The 24,875-nt window shown below is 39.5% G+C and overlaps 1 protein-coding gene across 1 annotated transcript in view; it reads right to left on the bottom strand.

The window, feature by feature from the left end:
• Positions 1-24,385, bottom strand: part of Galnt5 (polypeptide N-acetylgalactosaminyltransferase 5) — a 40,892-nt gene extending 16,507 nt beyond the window's left edge. Inside the window, exons 1-3 of the mRNA XM_031373382.1 lie at positions 22,731-24,385; positions 8,439-8,605; positions 6,165-6,284 (exon numbers count right to left, since the gene is read on the bottom strand). Coding sequence (XP_031229242.1) covers positions 6,165-6,284; positions 8,439-8,605; positions 22,731-24,124 — 1,681 coding nt within the window. The 5' untranslated portion in view covers positions 24,125-24,385. The remainder of the gene's footprint in view (positions 1-6,164; positions 6,285-8,438; positions 8,606-22,730) is intronic.
• Between the last annotated feature and the right edge of the window lie 490 nt (positions 24,386-24,875).

Genomic DNA, 24,875 nt, shown 5'->3' with positions numbered 1-24,875 from the left:
AAGAAGAAGAAGAAGAAGAAGAAGAAGAAGAAGAAGAAGAAGAAGAAGAAGAAGAAGAAGACAAAGAAAAATGCTGTCAACTCCAAGTTACTCAGTGTGTCAAATACCCTTAGCTCCTTCATGACCATAGTACTCCACCCCATGCATGGACACTGTTGTATCATCAAATACTTAGTGCTACATCATTGTGTTTATGGTTTCTAGAGGAACACGGGGCCTAGCTTTTCATTTAATTTTACTTAATGTCTCTGAAGTGATACTGAGGAAGCAAAAACAGACTCTGGAATGTGTAGAATGTTGCCAACTAACGCTTTTCAGGAAACCTTGGTGTAGGTCAAGAGGTTGATGTTTCTTGTTGGGTAGTTACTTGAAGTCGTTGACTGAGTCTAGGAATGTTAATGGCAACATTGAGAATTTTGCTAGAGGCCTTGACATGGAGTGATTGAGAATCTGACCCAGGACTCTCACTGAAGAGTTTCCCTGCTCTATACCCCACCTTTCTTTGGTGAATAATTCTTAGTAATATATTGTTGTTATCCTGCCCATATAATTTTGACATCCTGGTTGGTCCTTTGGAACTTCTCATGCAGTCAGCAGGTAATTGACATAACTCTTGTATGTGCATTAGACTCAGACACCAAACTCTGAGGGTACCACTTCTTACTAATGGTAAGAGAACTGATCAGCCACTGGTTATTTGGGAGATGGTCCTTTCAGCCTTCAAAAGTGGCTAATTAATACTTCAGGGAAAATAGTCTGAACTTTATTATTCTGTGTCCTTGACTATCTAGCCCCATTGTTTTCAGATACGTGTCTTTTTTTTTTTTCCTGTTAATTCCACTGGGTGAATAATTTGAGGACAGGCATGTATGCAGGACATGTAGATGCAGGACACATATTCTTAATTTTTAGCTCTTCATTTGGCTGAAGCATTCCTGAGAATATTTCTGCTTAGCATCTTTGCTGATCTCTGATTTTCAAGGACTCTTCAGACTTTCTACAGCTTCCAACTCATGGCTGCTCACAGGGTTGGAGAACACTCAGGGTAATGAGATTCACTGAGCAGGCCAGCCCACCTTATTCAAAGGCAATCCCTAAATTATATTCTTGACAAACTTAGCACAGGTCTGGCTTGCTTCCAGGAGCAAGGGTACATCTTTAGTCAGGATGCTACTAACCCTGTCATGCATAACTCCCTTCTTTTCTCAATCTCTCAGACACTAGCCATCCAGTAACCTGAGCAAAGCATTGCATTCAAATCATGCATTCCACAGGAGATAGGAACATATAGTGAAAATAAATCTTCTCAATCTTCATAGCAATTTGATAATTTATGAATTTATTGTTTACTGTTTATATGTGCAGTGGTCTCTTAGTATTCACAAGGCATAACACCATCCTCAGGTGTTGACATTGCTCATTTATATATAATAATGTAACATTTCCTGCATACTTTCAATCATCCCTGGATTACTTATGATACCTACTGTTATGTAAATAGTTGTGATATTAAGCTATCTGAGGAAATAACAAGAAAAAATAGTCTGAGTGTGTTTAATACAGATAATTTTTTTAAAATATTTTAATTTAATATTGATTGAGTGCACGGATTCATAAGGAGGGCTAGTTGTACATATGTAGATACAGATATATAAGTGTTAAAAATGGGCCTGTAGTTTTCTATATCATTTAAAGTTTTTTATCTTAAAGAAATTTGTTTTGCTGTGATTTACAATGGGGTAGTCCTATAAAACTCAGAGGTGACAAAAGTGTTCTCTTCAGGTTCTGTAGGCAGAACTTACTAGGAGCAGTGAGGAGTTAAGATACACAAAGCTAGTGTTTTCCAGAGGGAGGTCTGTGAACCTTAGGGAAGCAGTCAGTATGGTGGAACTGTTCATTAACATCGATAGAAAGATAGAATATACTGCAAACACTATTTGAGGCAGTTTCTTCTGTGGTCACATATGTATTTTTACATGTATCTAGATTGTGATGAAAAGTCTATTTCTTAACAGAAGTCCTTGTCAAAGAGTGTGACATTTACCACATAAGCACCGAGTCAGTGTTCACAAGAGTAATGATGAATGTGAGACACAAATTTAAAGTTTTACATTTGGATTCACTAAATTTAAAGACAGTATTTTATGGAGAGAAGTGTAACTGATTGCTACTGTTCCTAACCAAGTTCACCTTGAAAGGAAGTGTCCCATCCCATACCACTGTCTAATAGTTGGGCTATTTAGGGGGATATTGTCAGCATACTTTGTTCTTTGTGTGGGATGGGGGAAATCTCATTGATAAAGCAGCATGGCTCACTCTGTATTCATAAGGTTTTTCCTCATGGATTTCTAATTTTCATTTTAAAGTCAACAAAGGGTATATAAGAACTTACTACAATGAAAGACCTACTCCTCCAGTTATGGACCCATTATCCATCAAGTTATTCTGATTCCAATTCAAGGCTTTTTGTTGTTGTTGTTGTCTGGTTTTGTTTTTGTTTTGTTTTTTATTTTTCTCATTTCCCCTCTTATCTTGTCTTATCTGATGCTTCTTCCTGTAGCCTCCATGCCCAGTGTAAATTATGAATCTGACTGTCTTCCAGCTGCCATTGTTTCTCTCAGGTCCAGGACAACTGTAATAGCCTCCTAACTGAATTCTTTACTTCTTTCCTTTCATCTCTACAATATCCATTTTGTATATGGAGGCAGCCAGAGCTTTTAAAATGCAAATCAGACAATTTAGCACTCTCTTCACTGACCTTCACTGGTTCTCCAGCCTGGCATACAGAACTGTACAGAAGTTTTATGCTTGTCTTTTCCTCCAAATGAACCTCTTACCACTCACCTCCCTGGTCAGTTCTCATCAGGACATAAGAACTACCTCTTTGCTTTGGAATTTTCCAGCTCATATCTGTGCTCCACACTTGCACGTGTGAATATTTTTCAGCCACATGTCAGCTAATAAGTTCCTTTTCTAAATTATTTCTTAACTATCATATTTTTGCATTATTCATAGATTTACTTTACTAAGGAAATTAATCTTGGAGAGGCATTTCAATTTTCAAACATAGTCTGTCAGGTGTGGATCATGAGGGATAAACAATATCAGTGTGATACACATGCATAGAATTTCATAATGAGACATTTTTTTGTCCATTGAATACATGGTAAAAAAAAAACTAAAGTCACTGTTAAGCACATAGCTCCATGGTAACCCTTGTACTTACATGCATAAATCCTTGTATTTAATACTTAATATCATAATTGATAAATAAAAAATACAAATATAAAAAAATCTAGCTACCACTAATTTTGTTGTGATTTGTTTGTTATTCAATTACAATTTCTACTATGAAGTGTGATGATGAATATTGGTTAGTAACTTGACTGGATCAAATACCACCTAATAAACAATCTGTTAGGTACCTTGTGAGGCAATTTCTTCATCAAGTTAATTAAAGTGGGAAGATTGACCCTAAATGAGGGCAGCTTCCAGCGTAGCTCAGATAAAAGGAGGAGCACAAGGGAGCTCATTTTTTGCCTGCTCACTCCACTCTTGCTAGCGAGATTGTCTACTACAGCTTATCTGTTTCTTTGCTAATATCAGAACCTACCTTCTTTGGATCTCCAGTGTGGAGTAGAGACCACTCTTGTGTAGCAGTTTCTTTTGAGATTAAAACTTTCCATCTTGAAGGGAAACTTTTTAAGAAAGGATGCTAAAGGGGGGGGGGGAGTAAAATAGTGGTATTCTAAGGGGGGATGGTTAAAATACTGTGGGAAAGTTCCTTGAGGCAGGAATTAAACAAGTCAAATAGCTTCAAGAAGGTCTTAAAATTGATTAGATTCACTAGCCTCTCCCTATCTGTAGACCAAAGGTAGACAGAAAAGACTACTAAGAGGAGACTCATAGACAAATCCAGTCGCCTGGAAGAAACAGAGGCCAAGAGAACTGTCTAGAAGAGACAAAGTTCAACTGCCTGGAAGAGGCTCAGACCAATTGAGCCACCAGGAAAGGTCACTCTCCAACCTGTTGAGCTCCCTGCAGTTTATGCAGCATGCTCTAAGTTCCTAGCTTTTATCAGCCATCTCTCATGCTGGGTTGAGCTTTGGTGATACAACTGTCTTTGAGTTATTTCTGCTCCTGTAAGTAACCCCCCCAACCTATAAAAAATATTGATAAAACTCATAGGTTCATTAAGTTGGATTTTGGTGGTATCCATACTTCATGGGCTCTCTATCTGAGGTGAGTACATTTGGTGTTTTATCGCCCCAGGAAAAGTCAGTAATATAAAAACAAACTACTCTCCATGAATTCTCTAGACCTTCAGTGGCAGACTGAGACCACTGAAATACTCAGCCTTGTGGACTGTGTTCTCAGACTCTTCCAGATATGTCAGCCATTGTTGGACTACCCAGACTGTGTTGCATAAGACAATCTAATATCTCTCCCCTTTACTATATGTTCAGCCTACCAGTTCTTGTCTTCTAGAGAATCCATACTAATACACAAAGGGATCAACACTTTTAGCAAGCCAATGGGATAATAAGAACATTTGGGGGATCTAGTTACAGGGAAATAAGACTATCATGACAATTTAATTCTCCAAGTTGATGGAGACAGGCAATGCCAGAGCTTCCAGAGGGGGAGTGGTCACTAAATGCCCACAAGCAAGAAAGAGTGTAGGAAATGAAAATGTAGACTCTGGAATTGGGTGTCTGGGTGTTCCTACTGACCAGTTTGAGAGAATGAGAGGTACTTACTATCTATAGAACCAGAGTTGCAGGGGCATCTGAGTGGAGAAGGTTAGGGGAAGAGTAGGAGAAGAGATGGGTAGAAAAGAAGATAGGAGAGGAAAAGAGATAGGATATGGAAGAGATCTATCTCTTTACTACATACAAAAGCCAGCTTAAAAATAACAAGCAATAGAGAAAAGCCGTTTTATAGTCCCACATTGTAATAATCAGAACAAGCAAGGGACAGTAGTACATATTAAATCCCTGTGTAAAATGTGTGAGTATTAGGTTAATCTTCTGAAAGATTAGTAACATGTGGGTTAGCCCACAAGTTACTTCCAACCCCCATAGAAGAGGTCTAGTTGTGAATATGTTAACTCAGTATAACCAAATAGGGGAACAGTCGAACAGTATAGGAAGAAACAAGAAAATGGCTACTGCTGTGACCTGTCAAATTGTGTAAGTTGACCACATGCAAATCATTTATCTTGAAGGTAACATGAGAACTAAAAATTCAGAACATGGTCAATTGTACAAATACAGTGCCTGAAATATTAAAGTAATTCAACAATATGTAAATGCAAAGTATGAGGAAACTAGACTGAGAATTTAAAATAATTGAACTAACCAATAGCTACCATAATATACATAACATGAAATATAAGAAGATCTTAAATTGGAAAACACTAGGAATGGGCTAGAGAGATGGCTCAGTGGATAAGAGCACTGACAATTCTTCCAGAGGTCCTGAGTTCAATTCCCAGCAACCACATGGTGGCTCACAACTATCTGTAATGGGATCTGATGCCTTCTTCTGGTGTGGTGCAGTGTAGTTATATACATTAAATAAAGAGATAATTCTTTAAAAAAAGAAAAACACTGGGAATAATGAGAAAAGTTGATAAGAACTTTATAAGTATTTACTGCTTTTCAATATAAAAGTATGCTTATTTAGGAGAATCTCTTCTGATTTTTATTGTAATGCCCAGGGAAAACTTAGGTGTAAAACTTAATACCTCCTTTTGAAAGGCTCAGAAAAAGGAGTTAATGTAACCATCTCCCTTCTCTTTCTCTCTTTCTCTGTCTCTCAGAGACTCTCAGTCTCTGTCTCTCTCTGTCTCTCTCTGTCTCTCTGTCTCTCTCTGTCTCTCTGTCTCTCTCTCTCTCTCTCTCTCTCTCTCTCTCCCTTTTCCTCTCTCTCTGTGTATGTGTGTGTGTGTGTGTGTGTGTGTGTGTCTATGTGTATGTGTGTGTGTATCTGCTTGTGTCTATGACATTTCATGTCACAGGACTAGAAATTAATATTCACACAAGAAGAACATGTGGGTATTTTTGGTTTTATTCTTTCATATTGTATGTTTGTTTGAAAAACATCATAAATTAAAGCAAAATTGTGATGAACACATTTTTGGGGGTGGGGCAGTTTCTTACCTGTTGCATTCTGTGCCCCAGCCAGCCTTGCTCTGATCAAGCCATGTCTCTCCTTGAGGCGAAGAATCCGAACTTTTGGAAACTGAGACATGTATTTATCCAAATTAGCTTTTAAGTAGTCTACATCAGGGTAAGAACAAATGCAAAATACTTTAATTAATTGGGTTTATTAGGAGCATTTTTGTAATTTCAAATCCAAAACTATGATGTCATTCTAGTTGCCAAATTTAATCTTTGGGCCCATAATTGTATTTGATGTCATCTTACTGAAAATATTTTATGTGGGTTCAATATTCTAAACTAGCCAATTTCTCCAATCCAAGATAGGAGCCCAATTTGATTGTATAAATTTGAAAAATTTTAAGAAGACAGTACAGTTTTGATTAGTTAAGAGCTACCATCCCCATTAACACGTCTCAGTGATGAAAGAGTTAATGAGTATACTTAAGAATCATTGGACAGAGCAACAACGAAAGCTGATATCTCCATTTTGAAGAAGGACTTGCTTGGTTGATGTGGTTGTGTCTGCGGGCAGTTTCCTGGCATGTAATGCTCACCATGGGAAGGAAAACAGCCCTGACTGGTTTGTGTACAGCTTAAAGAAATCAGCCTGAGATGCAGTGTAAGGGACTGCCAGTTATTCAGTTAGGAACAGTCCTGCCTAATCAAATTCCAGTCCTGGCCCACAAGAGATTTAGTCACAGGACTTAGGACTTCAGCTCATTTTAGAGCATCTTTGCTTCTTAGTTGGCTGTAGAGGGGTTCAGCTAAGGAACATTTTAGAGATGTTTAAGGATATAGTTACAGTCACTTCTGTGGCTATTGACAACCCTACCGGGTAGGAATGGCTACCTACCATTTTCTTTCTTTATTTGAGACTGACGTTCACAATATACTTCAGGCTAAAATTGAATTCTTGATTCTCCCGCCTCTGCCCCTAGGGACTAGGATTGCAGGTATGTGCCACTACACTGATTTTCCTGGAATATATTTACAGCACATTTCCTAGTAATTGTAGTGTGTGTGTGTGTGTATGTGTGTATGTGTGTTTCTTAAAGAGGACCCTGAAATTGTACAAGACTCAAGTTCCTCAAAAACAAATAAACAAAAATAAGCCAAGACAACAAAAACTGGCTCTACTCCTCATCAAAGGGCTTTTCTTGCTTGGTGGCTGGCTGCTACTTCTGTGTCTGGTCTCGCAGTCACTCATTAGCATTTTCCATTCTCTTCCGGCATCCTCTGGCTGCTTGAGCTCACTGTGGCTATGGTGGTAACAATAAGGCAAAGGCGGCACGCGCATCATCATGCTTACAGATCAAAGTTCGGCTGTCTCTCTAACATCCTTACCCAAGTGGTTTTTTTTTTTTTTTCTAGTTCAAAAAGGCGTAGGGCATTTTGGGAACTCTCGTTGTGGCGTTGCTAGGACTCTCCGATTTCCTACACACAAAGATACTTTGGTAATGCAAAGAGCAAAAGTCTTCAACGTAAGAAATGAAATTAGACGGAATCTTAAAAAAACGTGGGTTTAGCTTCTGCTTCCGGTCTGCACTAGAACAGCTGTCTTTTTGAGCCTTTGAAAACGTGTCTTCTCTGAGCTTTACTGCACATAGGAGCTTCCTTCCTCTTCAGAGGCAGCAGAGGGATTTCCATTTCTTTGCTTTCCATAGAGTTTAACTGTGGCTACTGACTAGGAAAGTAATTCTATGAGCAGGGTGAACTTTGCTCCTTACAGTCCATGAAAAATGAATTGTTCATCATCTTCTGGACTTGAATGACCACCTCCAGGAGTGGCATCATAAAAATAACTCCCACGAAGCAGGTAGGTCCCAATGGGAATGACCGAAACATGCAGCACAGCCAAGCCCTGGATGACCAGTGATATTCTTAAAGATGGATTTGTGATGTGTTCAAATGTTTAGCCTACACCTACGTCTATGTATTGCATTCATGCATTGCCTATTGAGGCCAGAAAATGGTGTTGGATCCCCCTTGGAATTGCAGTTACAGATAGCTTTGAGCTGCCGTGTCAGTGCAGGGAGTTGAACTCAGGTCCTCTGGAAGAAAAGTCAGTGCTCTTTACTGGTGAGGCTTCCCTCCAGCTTCAATTAGTCATATATGGCAGGCGCTTAGATTCATTCTTTGATAGCTGCACATGAAGTAATAGGTTGGCACTTAGAAATACTAAGGCTTCATCAAATTACCAGCTAGACAAAACTGCTATGACTTTCCATCAAGCTTTAGCTTTTCAGGCAGAATTCAAGAAGCTTTTCTTACCTCTGGTACTGAAGTCATCCACCAGCAGAATCTCCTTGATGAGGTGTGGAGGAGAGCGGTTGAGGACGCTGTGCACAGACCTCAGGAGAGTGGACCACACCTCATCCACAAAGCACATGATGATGCTGGTGGTTGGGAGATTGTTGTGAACTAGTTGCTCTGCACACCTGGACCAGGATATAAGCACAGCACAAGCAATATGCCACTGAGATCTCAAAGAGCCCTGAATAATCTGTACACAAAGCACACACATGTACACACACACACACACACACACACACAAATATCTATATTATCAGTGTATATGAGTACCTTGTTCATTTTGTTGTATGCATGGGCAATAGCATTTGTTGAAAGGACTAACAATGGCAGACACGAGGCATCCTTTAGAGGTATAACACTGCAGTAAAAAGGATGTTTTGGTTTTTTTTGTAGGAGGTTAGATTACTTTAATCCTACAACTAAGACATTAACTTCAATAACTTATTCTTTCCATGCCTCCATTTTCATTTTCACATCTGCCAAACAAGGCAATGGTCCTCTTAAAGTTTCAGAGAGCAGTGATCGTCATAGAAACCATTTACCATAGTTCCTGGCACAGGCATTTTCTAAACAGTAACTCTTGCTGTCATTATTACATTATATATCAAAAGAGAGCCTTCTGCGTTATTTAGGGTCACTAAGTAGTTTATGATTGCCTGTATAAATAGCCATCCACCAAATGGCAAAAGAGATATCCTTCACTCCACTCAGCATACGAAAGTAGTTTTTGGCACAATGCACATGTACCAAATAACTGCATCCTCTCCCACTTCTCTATTTGAAAGTTGCTTGCTGTGCCTGCTGCAGAGTACCCATACTTGAAGTCATTCTGCTGGTGTGGAATGATAGCCAGGCTAAGAGGGAGCAGGTACTTGGTGAGCTGCACCTGGACATGGTCTCCTACAGGCTCTGTAGGTCATGGCTACCTCCTTGTGGCATTTTCTGTATCTTACTTGTGTCACTGTTACAGGGCAGCTCCTAGTGAGGCTGTCCAAACTGTATTTGCCCATATGTGAACACACCTCCTCTTAGTAAAATAATAATGAGTGATGCATGTGAATAAATACTTAAGTATTCTGCCCTATTTCAGTGTAAAACTCAGAACTCTTTCCCTTTTTGGCAGATATATGGTCAAAGTCTTGACCAGACAGGCTCTTGGTTATGTTGTTAGTAAGTTCTGGATCTGGGACTGAAACTCTGGTCTAATCCGGCTCTAGAAGTAACCATAGAAGTTTAGATCCCCAGAATACATATAGCTAGCAGCAGATGTAACATTTGTGAGAACCAGAGCATCTGTCAAGTACCATGACTTATTTTTGTTAGTTTAATGAATAAAACAAAGATAACAGTAAATGCTATAGTTAAAAAATATTTGCTTGTTCTTTGTTTATGGTTGCTAACGTACTGTTGTGAACATAATTTAATTCAATACCATGGCAATTGCTTGAGATGCAATTGTGTAATATATTATCACATACTTCTTTAAATGATGCAAAATGAAGCACAAAATGATCAGTGACTCACCCAGCATCATTTCCCTGGTTATAACGTTCATGGCAATGTAAAATGATGTGGGTTTCATTTCATCGGTCTATGGTGGTTTTCCATACTAATAGAGTTTGGATTGGGAATCAAATAAGCATATGGGTGCGTATCACTTATCCCTAATTACTGGCTCGAAGAAATTGCATTACTTCTTTGAACGTTAATTTGCCAACTACAAAGCATGGATTAAAAACCTGTCTTGATGAAATATATATCTGATATGGAGCTTGTTCATAAGAAACACAAGGAAACTCACCATGGACTCTAATTTCAGTCTTTTCCTAAAGTGGTTAATGCAATATACAAAGGCTTTGGAGAATCACACCCAACTTTAACCCCAGAAAACATGCAGAACACCCAAACATTGAGATTCTTTGTCATAAACAAAACAAAAGATAAAAGAATAACTCACAGTTCACTGGTCCATCCATTTGGGAATGGAAGTTTCTATATTAAAACTAATTCAGTCTCCTCATAATATGTGGTTAAACTTAAGAAAATACTAGAGGGCTAAAATGAACATGTGCTACATTTTCAGGTGCTGTAAAGTCAAAATAACACATTTCAATGAGATGTCTTAATCTGATTCTAATGTTAATGTAAAATAGCAGACTGCCTAAATGAATCTTATTCTGTACAAAGAGCACCTGCATTGGAATTTCTGTAAAGCGTGAGCATTCTTGGCTATATTTAAGGATTATATTAATTACCTGGGGTTGCTTTAACACCTAGGATTTCTGCTCCAAACTTTCTCCTAATTTATCTATCTTTGCTTGCATTTTGCTATGAGCAGAAAGAAGATACCAGGTCACACCTTCAATGCTGTGCTTGTTGCATTCCTTAACAAATATCTAAGTTCATCACCTCCAATTTCTGTTCATTTTTATGTGTTATAAGATACAGTTTAGTCAAGCTCCTTGCACTCTATAATACACATGACATCTTCTCCGGTTCCCAGTCACCTGCTACTGAATCTCTGCAAGGCATCAGTAGAGATACTTTCCGAGCCCATGTTTTTTAGCAATATCTTTTCATGACAACATAAATGTCCACAAGGGTCGCAGGAACCTTCTCTGCAGAGTGCCTCTCTTTTTTCTGACCCTCGCAAACATCTCTAATGTCCACATCGTTTCTATTGACATCTTCAAGACAAACATTCCAGGTGTTTCTGTGATGATTGCCCAAGTTCCATCAGCCTCTGACTTATACTTAATAATTGCAGGTTTTGCCACAAATCATTCACCTTTTTCTTATGTAAGAAATTGTTTCAGACTGTGGGAATTAGGAAGTAAATACATCTTTGAAAGGACATGTCCATCATTTCACCTCAAGAACTTAACAACTTGAAGTAGGAAATATCTATTATTTTGAAGGGTAACATACCTATACGTTTTAAATGTGGTACCCCTTTCCCCTTACTCAAAAGTAGGTTTAGTTATAACTTAGAGAAATGTTAAGTTAGTCATTTACTTTCTTGTTTCTTTCTCTCCTTCCTTTAAAAACCATGTTTGGAGCATTTTTATGTTTATAATCCATATTCTATGGATTTTGCAGAAATCCATAGAATATTAGTTGTAATAGTTTGTCATAAATTAACTGTTGATAATCAAATTTGGAAAAGAATTAGAATAAAGAAATCCACCAATTGCAGGTTTGTTAAGGATTAATAAAAATTGTAGTTGATTGTATAATCAGCAACAGTTGAAGAACAATTTTGGAAACATAAAAAGTAAATTCTGAAATGTATTTTATAAGGCATCTTATGTTTCTAAGGTAAGGTTTCAATTCTCAGAAGCTGTAGTGCTGAGCAGGAAAGACTGGAGTGATGAGCCTGTGGTCCACTGAGAAGGGGCTGGGTGAGATGATTGTTGCAATCATTCATCCAAGCCAGGTGCAGGAATAGACAGAGTTTTGAGGACTATTTTGTAAGAAATCTTTAAAAAGAGACAGAAAGCTAGGTAGGTGGGAAGAGGGCAAACTCATCAGCCTCTTCCCCCTTTCCTGAGGAATGGAATCATTCTTATGGGTATGAGGGATGGTTCAGATAAAATTCAGAGCTCACAAACATGTCAATGACTGGTAAAATTACCTTACACTGATCAACCTTACAGCAGCAATTGATATAACTGACAGGTACTATCTCTTTAAGTCCATCTTGATATCATCATGGTCTCTTGAGATTTCATACACTTGTGAATTCCAGCCTTTGCCCAGTGGCTGTTTCCCTTCAGTTTCTTTCTTAGAGTTCTTCTGGTTCTTCATAACCACTAAGCAGGTGATTCTGAGAGCTGGGTTTGCAGATTTGCCTCACCAGTGAGCCCCAATCTCCATGTCCTTGTGGACAGCTCTATTAGTTTATCTGGGCATTAGACTCAATATTGCCTGCACAAAGCTTTTGTCAGTCACCTTGCCAAAGTTTAACTGTTCTATTATGCTGTAATAGCTACCTGCATTTCTTTCACAGTACCCATTTGTCAATTTTATTTCCTTCTCTTCTACATCCAGAATTCCTAAATGTATGTCAAATCTGCTTTGCTCCCATATTACTACAAGCTCCTAGAAGTGTTGCACAAAATAAATGTTTGATAAATTATACTGAATAGATGGATGAGAGGACAGAGATTTGGAGTAGAGCTTAAATGCAAAGGTTGGATAACAAGAGAGAAGGTATATTCCTTTGAGACAGGTGTGTGTGTGTGTGTGTGTGTGTGTGTGTGTGTGTGTGAGAGAGAGAGAGAGAGAGAGAGAGAGAGAGAGAGAGAGAGAGAGAGAGAGAGAACATTTAAAGACAACTTCATGTGCAAGGATTAAAACCTACATTTTTCTTGAGTAATTTTTAATTATTGCACAGGACCTGTAGAATCTAAACTGTTTTTTTTTTTTTTTAATGTATGGTTATTTGCCCGCATAGAGTATAGCATGCATAAAGTATTTCTGAGGGTCAGAGGAGCAGGACAGTTGTCTGGGAGCAGAGTTACAGGTGTTGTGAGCTACCATTCTGGGTGCGAGTAATAGAATTACATCTGGGTCCTCTGGGAGATGAGTCATCTCTATAGTAACCTGGACCTATAGATTCTAAATACCTAATTTGTGTAATAGTGTCATGTACGATCAATATTTAACTGAAATCAAGATTTCCAATGGGAAAACAGGAACAAGAATTTGCTTTGCTTTATTGATGTAAGATAAACTCAGAATGTTCTGGAATTCAAAGAACTCTATCCTAGATATACATTTGAAAGACTTTCTTGTGCTTAACACTGGGCAGTGTTGGGACACACACTTTTAGGAACTGGATCTTCTATAGCAGTAAACAGCTTAAACATGTAACAAGTGTATAACAAACCAGCTTTTCTGTTCTTTATCCACACAAGCACAACAGGTCAGACCAGACAGCTCTCAGCATTGGTGATGCTTAATCCAGATACAAGTAGTGACAGCCATCCAATTTCCTTTAGATTCTATAGGTTGTAGAACACTTTAAGTTGTTCTCGACTGACCCAAATAAAATGAATTATCTTTGTTTCTGATTTGTCAGTCTTGATTTCTGATACTTTTGCAGGAGAGGGAATTGCCACTGATGTCTAATTTATGTTCATGCTATTTAGTTTTGTGAACTTTTTTTGAGATTAAAACTTAATGGCTTTTTAAAAGTAATCACTTATTACATAAACTCAGTGTCTAGATTCTATAAGGCTGGTTCTCTGCTTAAAATTACCCAAGCTCTTTTGCTTAGGGAAGTCTAGGTTTGGATCCCTATAGCAATCCAAAGACTATGGATGATTAGGAACCCAAATGTGAGGAACCTGAACGAGTTGATGCATAACTATGGTAGGATAAAGGGCTCAGTTTAGTCCTTTGTGGCCCTGATGGACTGTCTGAGCATCAGCATAAAGTTTAATCTTCATAAGTTCAGATCATTCACTTTCAGGATGAAGACTATGATGTTAGCATCCCAGAACATGTAGGTTTTATGAAACAATGGATATTAAAAATACTAGGCAAGCCTCAGACTGAAAAGCCTGTGTAAGAACTCGAAATATCTATCTTGACTCACAGGTTCTGACTTGAAGCACTCACCAGCCCCAGACCATATTTAATCTGAATCTACCAACTGCTTGCTCATTTATCAAGAGACTCCAATGCTGATGGTTAACCTCCTCAGCTTCTGTGGGCTCAGTCTTTGGCCACTGACTTGATTTGAATGGAGCCTAACAAATAGAGACGGCTTCAAATCAGAACACTGAGGAAATGATAACATTCTTTCATTTCTATGAATTTTTCATTTTATTCCAGCAGAAGCAAAACACATCATGAAGGTCAAATCTCAGTCTTTATGGGTTTGAACAGAAGGTCATAAGAATATGTTTCAGCTTCTATTTGCAATTCAACTACAGCTTCCATGGGAGTCTTGAGCGCCCTTCATTTTCTACACTCTGCTATCTACAGGAGCATCAGGAGAATCAAGTGACCAGCTGAGGTGCTCTGTCTGGAATTATATTCTTTCCTAAGACCTTAAAATTATTTGGGCCTCTTTGCCTCCTGCTGATAAGAGGGTATATGGATATGAGGATTTTACTTTTGTGATTTGTTCTTTTATAGGGTAAATGATCCTTGACTTTTGGTTAAAAATCGCCTGACTGAGAACATTCAGTGCCGCTCCCCCACTTCCCACCAAAGCCTTTAGCCTGGCGATGCTGCAGTTGCAGAGGCAAGAATGTGTCATCAGAATGAACGGACATGGGCTCACAAATACATCCTACTAGCACCAACACTTGCCATGTTCACAATAGTCTATTTTGAGCAGGCAGCTGTCAGGGTGAAACTGGGATAGAGGCAGGAGTTAAGATGGAGGAGTTCTAGGGTAAAAATAATCCTGGGGGAGGGCAGGGCATCTGTGGGCCATGTTTTCTTGCCTGCCCTACTGTGTGTAACCTTGGGCAAGTCAATCCTCACACCTGCTCTGGAATATAGGTTGTCACCTTGGGCTTTCACCCATTGTCATTATTTCCTGAGATTTTCCTTTTTACCCCTGACCTATATATGAAGAAGAGAGAGGTCTTATTTTTCTAAAACTCATATGACTATGAGAAATCAAAAGAAGAAGGCTATGGAGATTGTGGAAAAAGCACACAAATGAGAAGCTGGGGAATCTTAAGGATCTCAAATCTGCTAGTTGTTTCTTTTATCCAGCTTCACTTTTCTCACCTGTAGCACACACAGGGTAGGTTCTTAGCCTTAGTGCTGCTATGAAGTGCTTATTATCAAACAGACAAGCACATATAGCATGCATGAACCACTGTCTAATAGAGTAAACATGAGTCTCAGCAAGAGACAGATTTCCCTTTACAAAGAACCTTGACAAACCAAGGAGGCCAAAGTATATCATGAGGTAGAGTAGCTGGGGTCAGAAAGAACCTGACTGGTGAAGCACAATTAGTACTTAGTGATAGCAATTCAGAAGACTAAGCATTGGTATCCAACCCATCACTTCTGACCTGTGAGCCCTTATCTTTCCTTGAGTGTGTGTGTATGTGTGTGTGTGTGTGTGTGTGTGCATATTTATTTCTTCATTTGTTAATAAAGAGATGCAATATTTTATCAATCTACTATGGCTGTTGTAGCAGTCAAATGAGATAACATGCATAAAAGCAAAAGGGTACCAGCTGCCTGCTGGTTTATGACCAACAATAAAGTATAGTATGCAATGTGCAATGATAGCAATGGCCACTGCTTGAATTACTGCCATAATGTGAACACACCAACTTCTCTGTAAGTTTGGGGTGGTGGTGACCATAAGAACCTTGAATTTTTTTCTTAGGACAAATAAGAATTCAAGTGGCAAGAACTTTGCAAATGTTCAGTTCTCCAGCTCAACTCTCTCACATGGCCAGTGCAGCACATTTAAAAGGCAAGCCCATATAAAGGCACTGGAGTTTGGAATAATACCGATGTTTTTCCAGGGAAGTCTAAACATCTCCATTTAGTTTCAAAAGAAAACAGGGCCTCTAAACATTGCTATTTTTCCTAAGTTTTCTTAGCCTTACTGGGGGAAGCATGGAGACTCATTTTTCTCTTTGGAAAGCTCTGTTGGAACAGGTCAGCCAAAGAGGACAATAGGAAATTATGTTCTGGGACAGAAGGACCCAGGGCAATATTACATCAAGAATTTAATAAAACGAGGGTGGTGGTTGAATGTGGCCCTGGCTGAGATGTCTGAGAAAGCTGTGGGACTAGGTTCAAAGTCCTGCACCTACGCATTATGCTCTCCCAAGCATTCTTCCAGCTCACAGGCAGCATTTGAGAGGATGTGTCCTGACCTGCTTTAACTTCCTCAATGTTATGTTAATTATATTAATCATGTAACAGCTTTCTATGCTTTGAATTAATGTCTGAAATACATTTTATATTTTCCTCCTCTGACTGTCTTTCTCTTCCAAGTTAGTGGTGAATGTGACAAAGAGGGACATCTGAAGGCTTCAGAATACCTCTCAGACGTATTTAACCAGTGTTATGGTCTAGCTTCTGCTTTTTAAACATGTTTCCTTCTTACTTTCATGTGTATATATATATATATATATATATATATATATATATACATATATATGTATGTATATTATGTATATGTGTATATGTATATTTCATATATATGCATATTATAGGTATGTATACATAAACATACATATATATATTCTTACCTCTCTCTCCCTACCTCTCTCTCTCTCTCTCTCTCAATTGTGAACAGAGCCCTGAGCCCTCTCATATACACATGTTTACTGACAAATGCATGTGTGCACGCAGAGATACATATGCAGCTGAAGAATCACCATTGAGTGCTTTCACCTCCACATGTGAAATCAGGAAGGAAGCCTTTTAGATGCTCTTTTTTTCCTTGTCACTGATGGGTTCTTCCCTGGTTGGGAAATATCCCAGCTTCTGTCTATGCCAGATGATGTTCTCCAGTCACTATTAGTCACAAAATTACCCCCAATTCACCCAGACAAATATTCATCAATATAAAAATAAAATCCTGAATTTTATTTGACTTTCACATTTTATTTTCTTTCAGCCTGATAACGTTCAAGAAGCCTGAGGATGGAGAGGATGCATGATCAGCTACTGTCTGTCTCCCGCCTGAGGATGGAGAGGATCCATGATCAGCTACTGTCTGTCTCCCTCCCCAACTCTCTTCTTCTTTAGCTGTGCCTTTCTTCGGTTTCCTAGAGTCAACATTAAGATTCCGGAAACTTTTCCCTTAGTAATTTTGTCAGTTTTGTAGGAAATGTCCAGTGTTATCTTTTGCATCTCATGTTTGCCAAAAAGTATTGGTTAACAGTCTTGACTCTGGACCGAGGTGGCAAAGATATGATGGCTTTATGGGCGAGCTTGACAGAATTCTGTAGGAACAGCTAGCATTACTGTAGACTGTTGAGCCCTGTTGCAGGACAGTAGACATAGATGAGTGCATCACGACTCATTGCTTTTTTAAAATGATTTTTCAAACTTTGCTTTATGTGTATGAGTGTTTTACATGTGTACACATGCATGTGTGTGTGTGTGTGTGTGTGTGTACACCATGTGTGTACCTGGTGCTCCTCTGTGTCAAAAGAGGGCATCAGCTCACTCGCCAGGACTTGTGTTATAGATGGTTGTAAGTGACCAAGTGGTGCTAGATTTTTGATCTGTGTCTTCCACAAGAACAATAAGTAGTCTTCATTGCTAAGCCATCTATCTCTCCAGTCCCAATTCTTTTTGTATTTTGACAACTAACTGCTGGCAGGAAAAAAAATCTTTTAAATATTTCTCCAAGTCCAGATTCAGGAAGTGCACTCTTAAAATAAGTTCATTTTTGGGAGTTCTATTTTAACCATATATTCAGGCTTAAAGATAGGCTTTTCCAAGTAGAATGGCCCTATTTTTGAGAGGAAGGATGTCAGCTCAGTAACAGGTGTGTGTGTGTGTGTGTGTGTGTGTGTGTGTGTGTGTGTGTGTGTGTGTATGTGTGTATGTATGTATGTGTATGTGGTATGTATGTGTGTGTGCATGTGTGTGTGTATGTGTGTGTGTGTATGTGTGTGAGAGAGAAAGAGAGAGAGCTGTATGTGGTATTTGTGCATGTGAAATATGTATGAATGTTGATTAGTGCTGATGTAAACACCTTCAAGAACTAAGTACAAAGACTTCAGTGATTAGATTTTTACTTTTAAAAGATTGAATATCATAGTTTAAAGTAACTGTCAAAAGAACATTTGGTTTTTGGTATCTTTTATATACAAGTATTCTAGGTGAAAATGAAATTCTGTTTTATTTCTTTAATGAAAAATATCTAGACAAAAGCAGTTCCCTTGCTTGAAAGTCAAAACATTAAAATTAAAACTAAATGAGCAAAAATATGAACAAATGAATAAATATGAATTGATTAATTACTCAGTATAAAATAGTATATAGAGACCTTAAGCTTAATGATAATACACTCCACATATTCAAAACAAGAAATCAAGACACAATTAGGAATTTATTAGGTGACATATTCATTTGAACTGATATGTGTCATTGATTTATGTTCAACGGTAGCATTAGTTTTCAAAAGCCATTTTAGAGAAATATGCTTATAAATACAGCATTGTGTCAATGTTTATCTTTGGAATGTGAAGCTCTGTGCTGTACCCTCAGGGAGTTTGAAGTAAAATTGTAAAAAGTTTCTGCAGAAGCTTGGAACCTCAATGTGGAGGCAAAAAGATGCTCAAGGCTCTTGTTACTGAGGAACAAAGGTGATTCAGTGAAAAGAAGGCTGCATAGATTCAACACTATTGGAATTTAATGGTGGAGCTATGTCATGGCCCAGGATAAGGTATGCTACACTGGGATTTTGAGTAATATTGCATTAGCATGTGAGGGTAAAAATGGTGAGGCCATGGAAGCAGATCACAGAGGGAGACTGTGAAGAAATCAACTAATAAAATAAACAGGCAATAGTCAGGAGTATCCTGTATAGAAAACATAGCATGGGAGCTGGGGAGGTGGCTCAGCAGGTAAATCAGTTACTATGCAAGCATGAGGATGACAGCTTAGACCCCCCAGAATCCACCAAGTGGTGCCTGCCTATCATCTCAGTACTGAGGAAGCAGAAATGGAATCCCCAGGGCAAGTGGACCAGCTGGGTCAGTAAGCTGTGAGTTCTGCAAGAGACCCTGATTCAATAAATAAAACAGAGCAATTGAAGCCATCCAGGGTCAAGCTGAAGCCTACACACACACACACACACACACACACACATATCCACATCAACACTGATGTCAATACACACACATATATACACATCAACTACAAATCTATTTTCCAGTGTTATGAGACTGGCTTCCCAATGCTGAGGGCCCACTTTGAGAGACCTTAGAGGTGTCTTGGGAAACATAGCATGTGAACCAGACTAGATATCTACTACCAGGAAGAGAAACACAGAAGGCCCTGAGAATACAATGTGAACAGTGCTGGTGTCAGAGAGGGGTCCTTTGTTTTTTGAATAAGACCTTGAGATAGTATAATTAATATCTTAGAACTCTTTCTCTGGAATACGGAAAGAAAGATCTGGAAGAGGTGGTTTGGAAAAGAGATTCTGACTTTAAGGCTAAAGTAGGAGACGTTGTCCTGGCAACCCTGTCTCTTCTACTCAACGTCAACCTTGCCCTAGCATATCAGTTAATTTAGCCTTAAGAAGTTAACGAGAAACTAGTCATTATCTGTGCTGAGGGAAATGAAATCGAAATGAATGTTGCAAATCCTGGCTTTTAATCCCTTTTCAATCTGTATTCAACAGAAAATTATAATATGGCACTCGCTGTGTTAATCTATAAGAGTAGTTTTGTTTTAAAATATAAACATCTGGAAGCTATTTCTAAAGTTTTGAAATTCAAAGATTATGGTGGTCAGCACTTCAGCTAATAATGAGGCCTGGTTCTTATAGCACCCTACCCACATACCCATGCAAGTAAGTACATATTTTATTACAATATTTTACAATAATTTTCTATAAGATGACTAAAGTTTATTACCTTAAACATTATTATATGCAAGAATAAGACATTTCAGATAATTTTGATTAAGGCTGAAGAAAAATAATATCAAAGTTTAAAAACACTACAATAAAACACCCTTGCTCCAAATCCTGCCTACCTAAAACAATACCACATACTTTTATTTGTATTTTCTTCTAAACATATTCATGTGAACACATACTTTGCAAGTGTGAGAAAAAGAAAAGAAAAATGGCTTATCCTCTTTTAAGGAAGAACAGCAGCACAAAAGGACCAGAAATCCCTTCAGAGTTTCATATGTAGACTTCCTGGTGTCTAATGTCTTCATCTGATTAAGATTGGGGGCATCAGCCAGGCATCATTCCGAGACACACACACACACACACACACACACACACACACACACACACACACACACACCTATATTTATCCAAGGTGGTTTGTGTGGCAAGAGGGAGGGGACCTGACTATGTGTTCTCTGAGTCATCATCTCAAGCACACGTGTCATTTTCAGAAAGAGCAGCAGCTGGACAATCTCCTGCAGAAGACAGAGTTCAGTTGTAATCTTCCTAGGCTGCAGGACTCCAGTTCCTCAAACGAAATTATAAATTAACAAGCTCTGGAAGGCAAGGGGCCTTCAATAAATCAGCTGGGTGATAGCATTAGTGTTTGATCCTTTTTTTTTTTTTTTTTTTTTTTTACTTAGAGCTGTAGAGCTGTATCCCGTGCTCCTGTGCCCCGCCTAATTCTTCCCCAGGCTGGCAGCAGCCTGCTGGACACCAACGGCATACTTAAACAAAACTGCCTAAAAAGAGACTTTTTCCTGAATTCCTTGTGGAATACTATAGCTAATGTTCAATACCGTGACATGTGGGATTTCAGGGTATAGCTGGTCTAACATTTTAGAATTCTTTTTGGAAGATAATACACAAAAGGAGAGAGAAAGAGAATTTTGAATGTGAATTTTAATCACTTCTCTTCAAAGAACTAGGTCAATGACCTGAGACATGTACCTAGGACCTCAGTTGCCTTCTCTGGGACTATTATTGGGTTCTTCTCAAGGATGCATTCCACACCATGGGAGTATGAATGGCACATGGCCAGTGGTACATGGCTAACAGCTAGGTGTCAATGGCTAAGAGACTGAACTGTCTTCTCTGACACAATGATTACACTTCCCTTGTTACCATGAGTAAAGGTCCAACTGTACATGCCTTCTTTCTGAGAACCCTGCCCAAAACTTTGCCTCAACTACCTAGACTCATAAGAAACATTTTCTGAAGAATGCAAAGAAAGCCATTATTTACATACTACACGTGTTCAAAGTCTCAATCTTGCCCATTTGTGCATTCCAGCCTCCAGGCTGGATTGACTTAGAGACCTGAGCATCAGGCTGTAATCAGAGCTATAGTATTAATTAATGGGTAGTAGTGAACACATGGCTACAAGCATCCTCACTTATAAATACACCAAAGAGAGTCTGAAACTGAATTTGAATCATTTGTGACTGGATCCACCTTGTGATGAGGAAGTTAATGAGTTTGAAGAAGGTGTTTGTTTGAAGAACTGAATGTGAGGGTCCATGGGGAAGCTCTAGAGGTATACCACTGTGGGCAAGTGATACACATCTAATATGAAGTATTTGAAAGACACTGATTGTATGGGTGCCCTCATCTAGTAAGTCAGGCTATAAAGCCTGCCCCCCTCCTTTCTCAGGCTCATGGGATTCATTATCATATTTGCAGACCCCTGTAATGCAGACACTCTGTGAGCAGGATCATTGCTAGCATGTTCCTGAAGCTCCGAAAGGTGTTTGCTTGTTGTTGATGGACTTTTCCCAACATCAATGCTCCATGCAGTAGAATGCACAAATGTGTATTATTTGCACCAAAGGACTTTTAAGTTGAGAGAGCAATCACCTCTTCTCCTGTCTTAGTCATCACTACTTATGGTTATTCTAAGACTTGGTTTCAGGAAGACTTAGGAGGCTGCTTCTCAGTGTATAGACCAACATTTCCCAGATGCACTCCTGCCAAGCTTAGAAACAATGAGAACTTCCAACATGAAAACTTCCACTCTCACTGTTACAATGGAATTATGCATTTCATTACTTAGCTATAGATTATCAGGAATTGAGTTGCTACCATGAGCCAACAAATGCTCATCTGTATATGCCTTCTTTCTGAGAACTCTATCGAAAACCCTGCCCCAACTACCTAGGTTCAAAAGAAACAGTTTTTGAAGAAGCCAAAAAAAAAAAAAATGGCCATTGTTTATGTACTACACATGTTCAAATTGACATTTGGATTCTAGCTTCCAGGAAACTTGGCTTGGCTTAGGTAACTGAACATCAAGTTGTAATTAGAGCTATATTATTAATTAATGAGTAGTGAACACATGTCATTTAAGCAGATTTTTTTTTTTTTTACAAAAAGAAAAAGAAATGAAAGGTAAGGAAGGGAGTTGAGATGTGAGCCTATAAAGAGCACGGCACATTTCTGATAGCAGAAGTTTTCTCTGTGTGTAGGGTTGACTATTTGGCCACCATCAAATAATTACTGTCAAATTAAGTCCATAGGTGGGCAACCTTCACACAAAATTGCATTGCAATAAAACCCTTGTGTACATGAACCCAGTCCTTAGCTCAATGAAAGAGAAGAGAAATGGGTCTTACCCAGCAGGCCTTGTGTCTTTAATGGCTCTGTCCACTGGAATCAAGTCACTAAGGTAGACATTGAAGTTTCCTTCTTTCCATCTCTGTTTGGCCTCCTCCTTCTTTTCAGGGGGAACAAACACAGGGCGCCCAAACTGACCTGGAGCGTTGAGATCCCTTGGAGAAAGGGTTACATCGATTCTGAACACATGGTGCCTTCCAGGGTTTTCAGGGATTTTTGAATGGCTTTGCTGGTGTCCCACAGTTGGGATCTTGGAAGTCAAGTTGCTTCTTGCTGTATAGAGTCCCCCAGTTCTGGTGGTCTGAGATTGAGACACCACTCTCTTTAGAGCTAGTGGAGAGGATGAGGTATTGCTTTGATTCCTGGGGACATGTTTACCTGGACTTCCACCCAGTAATTTAGGAAGCGCAGTTTGGGTTGTAGAATTAGGTACCTCTTTGGTGTCTGTCTTTGGGTCTTCTTCTTTAGTGACAATCACAATATGACTTTCAGGGAAATTAAGCTTCTTCCCTGGCGCCACTTTGGCTGCCTCATCTTCTGGCAGTCCTCCCAACTCTGTTTCATTTGTAGATGGGTTCTTTAAATGACCCATATCAGCAAGGAACTTAAGAAGGGTGTCATGTTTTGCTTCAGTTTTCTTTGTGACTGTGACTTCCTTGGAACTCAGGATTGGTGGACTGACAAAGTACATCTTCGATTTTGTTCCTGTTTGCGATTGCTGCTTCGATCTCTCAGTTCTGACGCTGATGGTCACATTCAGGGCCCTTTCAGATGCTCGCTTTGATGTATCACTGCTGACTTTATAATTCTTTGGGGCCTTTTGTTTTTTATCGAAAGTTTCTGTATGTCCTGATAGTTTGGTCAATAGAACTCCTCTTGATGCTGTGAGTGGGCTCTTCTCAGACCCTAACACTGCCATCCACTTGGACATCATATGCTGGGAGGAGACTTCAGGCTTGCTGTCTCTCCCCTGGGTCTTCTGCATAGGAAGTGTCACTGGGAGGGTTTGCGTCTGTGCAAGATGCCACAAAGGCACAGCCTTCCTCCTTCCCAGGAGGTTCTGCATCTTCCCTTTCCTCTGTACTCGGTCCATATTCTCCTCAACCTCGAGTCCATGGTTCTCAGCCTTTCTAAAGTCCTCCTTGCCCCACACTCTGTTCCAGGGCAGCCTCATCCCTCTGATGCTGGTGTAAGGGACCTTCACTTGGTCTGGCTCAACTCTGAATCCTGTCTGTTCCCTCCTCATGATATCTTCTTTGAGTATCCCTGTGTTGATCTCACTGAATGAGAGGCGGAGAGCTGCCATGTCAAAGAGCAACCAGATGACAGACGCTACAAATATAAATGCCAAGACTCGCCCACTTCCTCGGAAAAACTTTCGGATCTTGTTCATCGTACATAGGCTGACTTGCAACTTGCCCTCTGCTTACCTGGAGTGGAGAGAGACAGCTGTGGTAGCAGTGGCAGCAGCAGCAGCAGCAGAAGTAGTAGCAGCAGCAGCAGCAGCAGCAGGAGGAGGAGCGAGGCCCCTCTCCTTGGAACCTAGCAGGAAACAGCCGTCCAAGGGGGAAAAGCTCAGCTCTTACTGACTGCCTGTCACTCTCTGCCTGCGTGGCATTTCACAGCAAGGCATTTGTGCCCGCTCTCTGGCCCTAGCTAAACCCTAGTACACACTGACTCCAGGTGACTCCCAGGGCAGTCAGCTGCAGCTGCATCTTGTCTCATGCCCATCTTCCTTCAAGCCCAAGAAAACAAGAAAGCGTGGGGCTAGGCTGGGGCTGCCAGCAGCAGCTTCTGCTTCTCTCCTTCCAGTTCCGCTGCATGCTGTAACTCAACACCGTGTCTCAGAAGGAAAACCTTTCAAGCCATTACCCAGCAAACTTCCTTCAGCTCTCACCTTTTGTGCTATGTGAGAGAGTATGTGTTTTAAGGGCAATTAAACAGAAAGCAAACTAACTTAAAGGACATGTGTTCCTGGTTTGTAACCCCTCCCTACCCCACTCCTCTCATTAACCCTGTGGTACCCAGATGGTTGAGTGCTTACTTGGAGCAATTAATTCTTGACCTTAATGTTTCAGCTCTGAAAGGTTAATGGCTTAATGAATGGGACATCTTATAACCTAATTGCCAGAGAGGGGTGTTCA

Source organism: Mastomys coucha, unplaced genomic scaffold (genome assembly GCF_008632895.1).
Source record: "Mastomys coucha isolate ucsf_1 unplaced genomic scaffold, UCSF_Mcou_1 pScaffold15, whole genome shotgun sequence".
NCBI lineage: Eukaryota > Metazoa > Chordata > Mammalia > Rodentia > Muridae > Mastomys > Mastomys coucha.
The sequence above is the reverse complement of the archived record's forward strand: the minus strand, read 5'-3'. Positions and strand labels throughout refer to the sequence as shown.